Genomic DNA, 10004 nt, shown 5'->3' with positions numbered 1-10004 from the left:
TAGAGTCAGTCACCTCTCCTCACACTGTGTTCAGTTCAGTGAAGAGTCAGTCACCTGTCCTCCCACTGTGTTCAGTGTAGAGTCAGTCACCTGTCTTCACACTGTGTTCAGTTCAGTGTAGAGTCATTCACCTGTCCTCACACTGTGTTCAGTTCAGTGTAGAGTCAGTCACCTGTCCTCCCACTGTGTTCAGTGTAGAGTCAGTCACCTGTCTTCACACTGTGTTCAGTTCAGTGTAGAGTCATTCACCTGTCCTCACACTGTGTTCAGTTCAGTGTAGAGTCAGTCACCTGTCCTCACACTGTGTTCAACAATTGCCTGAACTCTGTTAGGGGCATTTCAGGAGTTCTCCTGACCAATTACAGCCAAAGTAACAAGTACCATCATTGTCTGTCCTGACCAGTTTTTCCGAGAAATAAATGAGATATTTTAATGTGTATTTACAATATTATAACCTATATTGTAATTAATTTTGGACATGTTATGAATAATTGCCGGCTTCTGCAACATGACGTAATTGTAACGAATTTTAGTCAGTATAAACAAGGCCTATAGGACTTCCTGTTTCATAAATCCTTCATCTTGCACATTGTTCAGGAACAATATACCAGTTGACAACATTATCAGTCATCATGAACACTACACCAGCAAATAACCTTATCACTGTACAAGAATGTTATACAATACCGACAAGATGAAATTAAGACACATGTGCAGCATCTGGTTATCTTTATTGTAGACGTTTCGCCATCCAGTGGCTTTATCAATACAAATTCCAGGACATAACTTGAAGACAGAGAAATACTCCAGGTATTGTTCATGAACAGTACACCAGCAGACAACGTCATCATTGTTCATGAAGAATACACCAGAAGATATCATCATTGTTCATGAACAATACACCAGCAGACATCATCGTCATTTCATTTTTGTGGGAACATTGTAAATCATTCTAACGAATCTGTAATACTAAAGAGACTTCCTGGGATGAGTAACCATAGATTCAGATGTTTGAATCATCCAAGAACTCATACAAGAAACGAAGCTTCGTAGCCACGGGCAGCACTGTTTCATACATGTGTACTCAAGTAGCTGTGGTTGCAGGGATCGATTCATAGCTCCTGGGCCCGCCTCTTCGCCGGTTGCTACTAGGTCCATTATCACTTCCTGCTCCATATATGTGTGTATGTTTAGTTGATCAGAGTTTAATATACTCATCATAACAAATATAATTATTATTATTATTATTATAATCATCATTGCGATTATTAGTATCAAAATATATTATAAGACAACACGTCACTTTACCAGTAACCTCCAGATTCATCATATTTCTCCCTCACAGAGGCGCAAGGGTCAGTGCCGCCTCGGATGAACGAGCGTTCAGGACGCGTAGTGGCCCCAGCTGGTGCCAGAGTGACCCTCCCTTGTGTGGCCCAGGGCCACCCTCCCCCCAACTATACGTGAGTATCGCTTCTTCTCCCTCTGTGTGGCCCAGGGCCTGTTTCCTCCACGCCACACTCGAATATTAACCCATGTGTGGTCCATGGCCCCTATGTTTGTGCGGCCATGGCCACATCCCCCTCCCCACACACCATATTTCTGGAACACATGACAGATATATTAAAAGCTTTTAGTTTGTTTCCGTTGTAATCAATGTTAGAGTGTTCCTGAGAGTATATACATGACTCTCTCATACATACATGCATACATACATACATACATACATACATACATACATATATGCATACATATATGCATATATATATATATATATATATATATATATATATATATATATATATTATATATATATATATATATATATATATATATATATATATATATATATATATATATATATATATATATATATATATATATATATGTCGCGCCGAATAGGCAGAACTTGCAATCTTGGCTTAAATAGCAACGCTCATCTTGCCATATTTGACAAGTGAAAATTTGTGTATGCAATAATTTCGCCAAAATCATTCTGAACCTAACGAAAAAAATAAATTTGATTGTGTTTGTTTAGTACTAAATTATTGTAAACGTATTTAAAATATATTTAGTTGGGTTAGGCTAAAATAAATTACACTTGTTATAATAAGGTTAGGTAAGTTTTCTAAGATTCTTTTGGTCCAATTTATAAATTTTTACATTAACATTGATGAAAAACATTGATGAAAAAAAATATATCTTTAAATGTATAAGAGAAAATTTCAGAAAGGACTTAATTTTAAATGAGTTCTTGCTAATTTACCAGTTTTACATATTCGGCACGATATATATATATATATATATATATATATATATATATATAGATATATATATATATATATATATATATATATATATATCTTTCAACACACCGGCCGTATCCCACCGAGGCGGGGTGGCCCAAAAGGAAAAACGAAAGTTTCTCCTTTTACATTTAGTAATATATACAGGAGAAGAGGTTACTAGCCCCTTGCTCCCGGCATTTTAGTTGCCTCTTACAACACGCATGGCTTACGGAGGAAGAATTCTGTTCCACTTCCCCATGGAGATAAGAGGAAATAAACAAGAATAAGAACTAGAAAGAAAATAGAAGAAAACCCAGAGGGGTGTGTATATATGTGCTTGTACATGTATGTGTAGTGTGACCTAAGTGTAAGTAGAAGTAGCAAGACGTACCTGAAATCTTGCATGTTCATGAGACAGAAAAAAGGACACCAGCAATCCTACCATCATGTAAAACAATTACAGGCTTTCGTTTTACACTCACTTGGCAGGACGGTAGTTCCTCCCTGGGCGGTTGCTGTCTACCAACCTACTACCTATATATATATATATATATATATATATATATATATATATATATATATATATATTATATATTATTTGTGTGTGTAAGTCATAGTGCCAGTCAGTATGTCTCAGACAGTGTGTCAGCTTGTATGTCAGTCAGTGTGTCAGTCAGTGTGTCAGATGCAGCGAGCGTCAGACTTCCACCTCCGGCACGTCATTTCATTTTAAAAGGCAGATTATGCAAATGTTGTTGTTGCAAGTGTTGGTTCCTTCCCCCGCTGATGGTGTTGTCCTTCCCAACCTTCCTTCACCCTTCATTCCTTCCGCTTTTTCTTGCACTCTCGTGGTTACCCTTCTTGCTGGATTTTTTATATGCTGTATGTCATTCGCTCTTTTTCTTTCTTATTCTCTCTCGATCGATATTATTTACACACACACACACACACACACACACACACACACACACACACACACACACACACACACACACACACACACACACAGAAGAGCTCATGCATGAAGGGCAAAGCTCCTGATCATGGGCGACTTTAACCACAAGGAGATCGACTGGGAGAACTTGGAGCCACATGGGGGCCAAGATACATGGAGGGCTAAGATGATGGAGGTGGTACTGGAAAACTTCATGTACCAACATGTAAGGGACACTACAAGAGAGAGAGGAGAGGATGAACCAGCAAGGCTGGACTTAGTATTCACCTTGAGTAGTGCAGATATTGAGGACATCACATATGAAAGACCCCTTGGGGCAAGTGACCATGTGGTTTTAAGCTTCGAATACACAGTAGAGCTACAAGTGGAGGGACAAGCAGGAAGGCCAGGACGAATGAAGCCAAACTACAAGAAAGGGGACTACACAGGAATGAGGAACTTCCTGAACGGGGTTCAGTGGGACAGAGAACTGGCAGGGAAGCCAGTTAATGAGATGATGGAATATGTAGCAACAAAATGCAAGGAGGCTGAGGAGAGGTTTGTACCCAAGGGTAACAGGAATAATGAAAAAGCCAGGATGAGCCCATGGTTTACCCAAAGGTGCAGGGAGGCAAAAACCAAGTGTGCTAGGGAATGGAAGAAATATAGAAGGCAAAGGACCCAGGAGAATAAGGAGAGCAGTCGTAGAGCCAGAAACAAATATGCACAGATAAGAAGGGAGGCCCAAAGACAATATGAAAACGACATAGCAGCAAAAGCCAAATCTGACCCGAAACTCTTGTACAGCCACATCAGGAGGAAAACAACAGACAAGGACCAGGTAATCAGGCTAAGGAAGGAAGGAGGAGAGACAACAGGAAATGACCGTGAAGTATGTGAGGAACTCAACAAGAGATTCAAAGAAGTGTTCACAGAGGAGACAGAAGGGACTCCAGAAAGACGGAGAGGTGGGGCACACCACCAAGTGCTGGACACAGTGCACACAACCAAGGAAGAAGTGAAGAGGCTTCTGAGTGAGCTAGATACCTCAAAGGCAATGGGGCCAGATAACATCTCCCCATGGGTATTGAGAGAGGGAGCAGAGGTGCTATGTGTACCCCTAACAACAATATTCAATACATCTATCGAAACAGGGAGATTGCCTGAGGCATGGAAGACAGCAAATGTAGTCCCAATCTTTAAAAAAGGAGACAGACATGAAGCATTAAACTACAGACCAGTGTCACTGACATGTATAGTATGCAAAATCATGGAGAAAATTATCAGGAGAAGAGTGGTGGAACACCTAGAAAGGAACGATCTCATCAACAGCAGCCAACATGGTTTCAGGGACGGGAAATCCTGTGTCACAAACCTACTGGAGTTCTATGACATGGTGACAGCAGTAAGACGAGAGAGAGAGGGGTGGGTGGATTGCATTTTCTTGGACTGCAAGAAGGCGTTTGACACAGTTCCACACAAGAGATTGGTGCAAAAACTGGAGGACCAAGCAGGGATAACAGGGAAGGCACTACAATGGATCAGGGAATACTTGTCAGGAAGACAGCAGCGAGTCATGGTACGTGGCGAGGTGTCAGAGTGGGCACCTGTGACCAGCGGGGTCCCACAGGGGTCAGTCCTAGGACCAGTGCTGTTTCTGGTATTTGTGAACGACATGACGGAAGGAATAGACTCTGAGGTGTCCCTGTTTGCAGATGACGTGAAGTTGATGAGAAGAATTCACTCGATCGAAGACCAGGCAGAACTACAAAGGGATCTGGACAGGCTGCAAACCTGGTCCAGCAATTGGCTCCTGGAGTTCAATCCCACCAAGTGCAAAGTCATGAAGATTGGGGAAGGGCAAAGAAGACCGCAGACGGAGTACAGTCTAGGGGGCCAGAGACTACAAACCTCACTCAAGGAAAAAGATCTTGGGGTGAGTATAACACCAGGCACATCTCCTGAAGCGCACATCAACCAAATAACTGCTGCAGCATATGGGCGCCTAGCAAACCTCAGAACAGCATTCCGACATCTTAATAAGGAATCATTCAGGACCCTGTACACCGTGTACGTTAGGCTCATATTGGAGTATGCGGCACCAGTTTGGAACCCACACCTAGCCAAGCACGTAAAGAAACTAGAGAAAGTGAAAAGGTTTGCAACAAGACTAGTCCCAGAGCTAAGAGGTATGTCCTACGAGGAGAGGTTAAGGGAAATCAACCTGACGACACTGGAGGACAGGAGAGATAGGGGGGACATGATAACGACATACAAAATACTGAGAGGAATTGACAAGGTGGACAAAGACAGGATGTTCCAGAGATTGGACACAGTAACAAGGGGACACAGTTGGAAGTTGAAGACACAGATGAATCACAGGGATGTTAGGAAGTATTTCATCAGCCACAGAGTAGTCAGTAAGTGGAATAGTTTGGGAAGCGATGTAGTGGAGGCAGGATCAATACATAGCTTTAAGCAGAGGTATGATAAAGCTCACAGCTCAGGGAGAGTGACCTAGTAGCGATCATTGAAGAGGCGGGGCCAGGAGCTCGGACTCGACCCCCGCAACCTCAACTAGGTGAGTACAACTAGGTGAGTACACGCACACACACACACACACACACACACACACACACACACACACACACACACACACACACACACACACACACACACACACACACACACACACACACACACACATAGTTGAGCTACAAGTGGAGAGAGTAGCAGGAATAGGAAGGGAAAACCAAACTACAAAAGGGGGGACTACACAAGCATGAGGAACTTCCTGCAAGACGTTCAGTGGGAGAGAGAACTGGCAGGAAAACCAGTAAAAGAAATGATGGACTATGTGACAACAAAATGCAAGGAGGCAGAGGAGAGGTTCGTTCCCAAGGGAAACAGAAATAATGGGAATACCAGAACGAGTCCTTGGTTCACCCAAAGGTGTAGGGAGGCAAAAACTAGGTGTACTAGAAATTGGAAAAGGTACAAAAGACAAAAGACCCAGGAAAATAAAGAGATCAGCCGAAGAACCAGAATCGAATATACACAGATAAGAAGGGAGGCTCAGCGACAATACGAAAATGACATAGCATCGAAAGTCAAGTCAGACCCGAAGCTGTTGTACAGCCACATCAGGAAGAAAACAACATTCAAGGACCAGGTAATCAGACTGAGGAAGGAAGATGGGTAGTTCACAAGAAACGACCAAGAGATATGTGAGGAGCTCAACACGAGATTTAAAGAAGTATTTACAGTGGAAACCGGTAGGACTCTAGGAAATCAGAACAGAGAGGTACACCAACAAATGCTGGATGAGGTACACATAACCAAGGAGGAGGTGAAGAAGCTGCTAAGTGAACTTGATACCTCAAAGGCGGTGGGACCAGACAACATCTCTCCGATGGTCCTTAGAGAGGGAGCAGAGATGCTGTGTGTGCCACTAACAAAGATCTTCAACACATCCATTGAAACTGGGCAACTCCCTGAGGTATGGAAGATGGCAAAAGTAGTCCCATTTTTTTAAAAAGGGAAACAGACACGAGGCATTAAACTACAGACCTGTGTCACTAACGTGTATAGTATGCAAAGTCATGGAAAAGATCATCAGGAAGAGAGTGGTGGAGCACCTGGAAAGAAACAAGTGTATAATTGACAACTAGCACGGTTTCAAGAAAGGAAAATCCTGCTTCACAAACCTACTGGAGTTTTATGACAAGGTGACAGAAGTAAGACAAGAGAGAGAGGGGTGGGTAGACTGCATTTTCTTGGACTGCAAGAAGGCCTTCAACACAGTTCCTCACAAGAGGTTACTGCAAAAGCTGGAGGATCAGGCACACATAACAGGAAAGGCACTGCAATGGATCAGAGAATTCCTGACAAGGAGGCAACAACGAGTCATTGTTCGGGACAAGGTGTCAGAGTGGGCACCTGGGACAAGCGGGGTTCCACAGGGGTCAGTCCTAGGAACTGTGCCGTTTTTGGTATATGTGAATGACGTAACGGAAGGGATAGACTCAGAAGTGTCCATGTTTGCAGATGATGTGAAGTTAATGAGGAGAATTAAATCGGTCCAGGATCAGGCAGGACCACAAGGAGACCTGGACAGGCTACAAGCGTGGTCCAGCAACTGGCTCCTTGAATTTAACCCTGCCAAATGCAAAGCCATGAAGATCGAGGAAGGGCAAAGAAGACCGCAGACACAGTATAGTCTAGGTGGCCAAAGACTGCAAACCTCACTAAAGGAAAAAGATCTTGGAGCGAGTATAACATCGAGCACATCTCCTGAGGCGCACATTAATTAGATAACTGCTGCAGCATATGGGCGTCTGGCAAACCTAAGGATAGCGTTCCAATACCTCAGTAAGGAATCGTTCAAGACTCTGTACACCATTTACGTCAGGCCCATACTGGAGTATGCAGCACCAGTTTGGAATCCACACCTGGTCAAGCACGTCAAGAAATTAGAGAAAGTGCAAAGGTTTGCAACAAGACTAGTCCCAGAGCTACGGGGATTGTCCTACGAAGTAAGGTTGAGGGAAATTGGCCTGACGAGACTGGAGGACAGGAGGGTCAGGGGAGACATGATAACGGCAAATCTCAGACTAGTTTTCAGAACTTTAAAAAAGAAGCCATTCATGGCACTGTATACGGCACAGATCAGATCAATATTGGAGTATGCTACAATAATATGGTACCTAATCCTTGTTATTCATTTTAAGAAATTGGATAAAGTGGAGAGGTTATAATGAAACTAGTCCCAGTGCTAAGGGGTATGTTATATGAGAGATGATTAAGAGAGCTAAACCTGCTAATATGAAAGGAAAGAAGGGTCAGGGGTGATATGAAAATAACGTACAAAGTACTGAGAGGAATTTATAAGAAGGACAGGAAGAGGTTGTTCAAAGGACAGGAAACAGGAACACAAGTGCACGGCTGGAAAATGAAAACACAGATGAGTCACGGGGATGACAGGAAGTATTTCTTCAGTCACGGAGTAGTTAGGAAGCGGAATGACCTAGACAGTAGAGTCGTAGAGGCAGGATCCATACATAGCTTTAACAAATGGTACGATAAGGCTTTCGAAGCTAAAAATGAAGCCAGAAGTGGATACTGAAGAGGTGAGTAAACACACACACACACACACACACACACACACACACCTAAAGCTGAACAAGATTATAAACGACAGCCAGCACGGATTCATGGAAGGCAAATCCTGTGTCACAAACCTGCTAGAGTTTTATGACAAGATAGCTGAAGTAAGAAATGAGAGGGAGGGGTGGGTTGATTGCATTTTCTTGGACTGCAAGAAGGCCTTCGACACAGTTCCTCACAAGAGATTAGTGCAGAAGCTAGAGGAACAGGCACATATAACAGGAAGGGCACTGCAATGGATCAGAGAATACCTAACAGAGAGGCAACAGCGAGTCATGGTCCGTGATGAGGTATCACAGTGGGCGCTGGTGACGAGCGGGGTGCCATAGGGGTCAGTCCTGGGACCAGTGCTATTCTTGGCATATGTGAACGACATGACGGAAGGGATAGACTCAGAAGTGTCCCTGTTTGCAGATGATGTGAAGTTAATTAGGAGAATTGAATCATATGCGGACCAGATAGGTCTACAAAGAGACCTGGACGGGCTGGATGCGTGGTCCAGCAATTGGCTCCTAGAATTTAACCCCGCCAAATGCGAAGTCGTGAAGATCGAAGAAGTCCAAAGACTGCAAACGTCACTCAAGGACAAAGGTCTAGGAGTGAGTATAATACCGAGTACATCGCCGGAAGCACACATTAACAAAATAATTGCTGCGGCATATGGGCACTTGGCAAACCTGAGAATAGCGTTCCGGTACCTCTCTAAGGAATCGTTCAAGACTTTATACACTGTGTACGTCAGGCCCATACTGGAGTACACAGCACCAGTTTGGAATCCACACCTGGTCAAACATGTCAAGAAATTAGAGAAAGTGCAAAGGTTTGCAACTAGGCTAGTTCCAGAGTTAAGGGGAATGTCCTATGAAGAAAGGTTAAGGGAAATCGGTCTGACGACGCTGGAGGACAGGAGGGTCAGGGGAGACATGATAATGACATACAAAATAAAGCGTGGAATAGATAAGGTGGACAGAGACAGGATGTTCCAGAGATGGGACACAGAAACAAGGGGTCACAATTGGAAGCTGAAGACTCAGATGAATCAAAGGGATGTTTGGAGGCACTAAACTACAGACCTGTATCACTAACGTGTATAGTATGCAAGTTCATGGAGAAGATCATCAGGAGGAGAGTGGTGGGGCACCTGGAAAGAAACAAGTGTATAATTGACAACCACCACGGTTTCAGGGAAGGAAAATCCTGTGTCACAAACCTACTAGAGTTTTATGACAAGGTGACAGAAGTAAGACAAGAGAGAGAGGGGTGGATCGACTGCATATTTTTGGACTGCAAGAAGGCCTTCGACACAGTTCCTCACAAGAGGTTACTGCAAAAGCTAGAGGATCAGGCACACATAACAGGAAAGGCACTGCAATGGATCAGAGAATATCTGACAGGGAGGCAACAACGAGTCATGGTACGCGACGAGGTGTCAGAGTGGGCGCCTGTGACAAGCGGGGTTCCACAGGGGTCAGTCCTAGGACCTGTGCTGTTCTTGGTATATGTGAACGACATAACGGAAGGGATAGTCTCAGAAGTGTCCTTGTTTGAAGATGATGCGAAGTTAATGAGAAGAATCAAATCGGATGAGGATCACGCAGGACTACAAAGAGACCTGG

At 43.5% G+C, this 10004-nt stretch overlaps 1 protein-coding gene across 4 annotated transcripts in view; it reads left to right on the top strand.

Moving 5' to 3' along the window:
- LOC128684074 (cell adhesion molecule Dscam2) overlaps positions 1-10004 on the top strand; it is a 1056358-nt gene that overhangs the window by 816589 nt on the left and 229765 nt on the right. For all 4 annotated transcript variants that reach the window (XR_011392763.1, XM_070091160.1, XM_070091153.1 and 1 more), the window contains exon 6: positions 1346-1463. Coding sequence is in view for 3 of the 4 variants with exons in the window: in XM_070091160.1 (XP_069947261.1) it covers positions 1346-1463 (118 nt within the window). In the remaining variant the exon portion in view is untranslated. The remainder of the gene's footprint in view (positions 1-1345; positions 1464-10004) is intronic.

This window comes from Cherax quadricarinatus, chromosome 3, assembly GCF_038502225.1.
Source record: "Cherax quadricarinatus isolate ZL_2023a chromosome 3, ASM3850222v1, whole genome shotgun sequence".
NCBI classification, from domain to species: Eukaryota; Metazoa; Arthropoda; class Malacostraca; order Decapoda; family Parastacidae; genus Cherax; species Cherax quadricarinatus.
The sequence above is the reverse complement of the archived record's forward strand: the minus strand, read 5'-3'. Positions and strand labels throughout refer to the sequence as shown.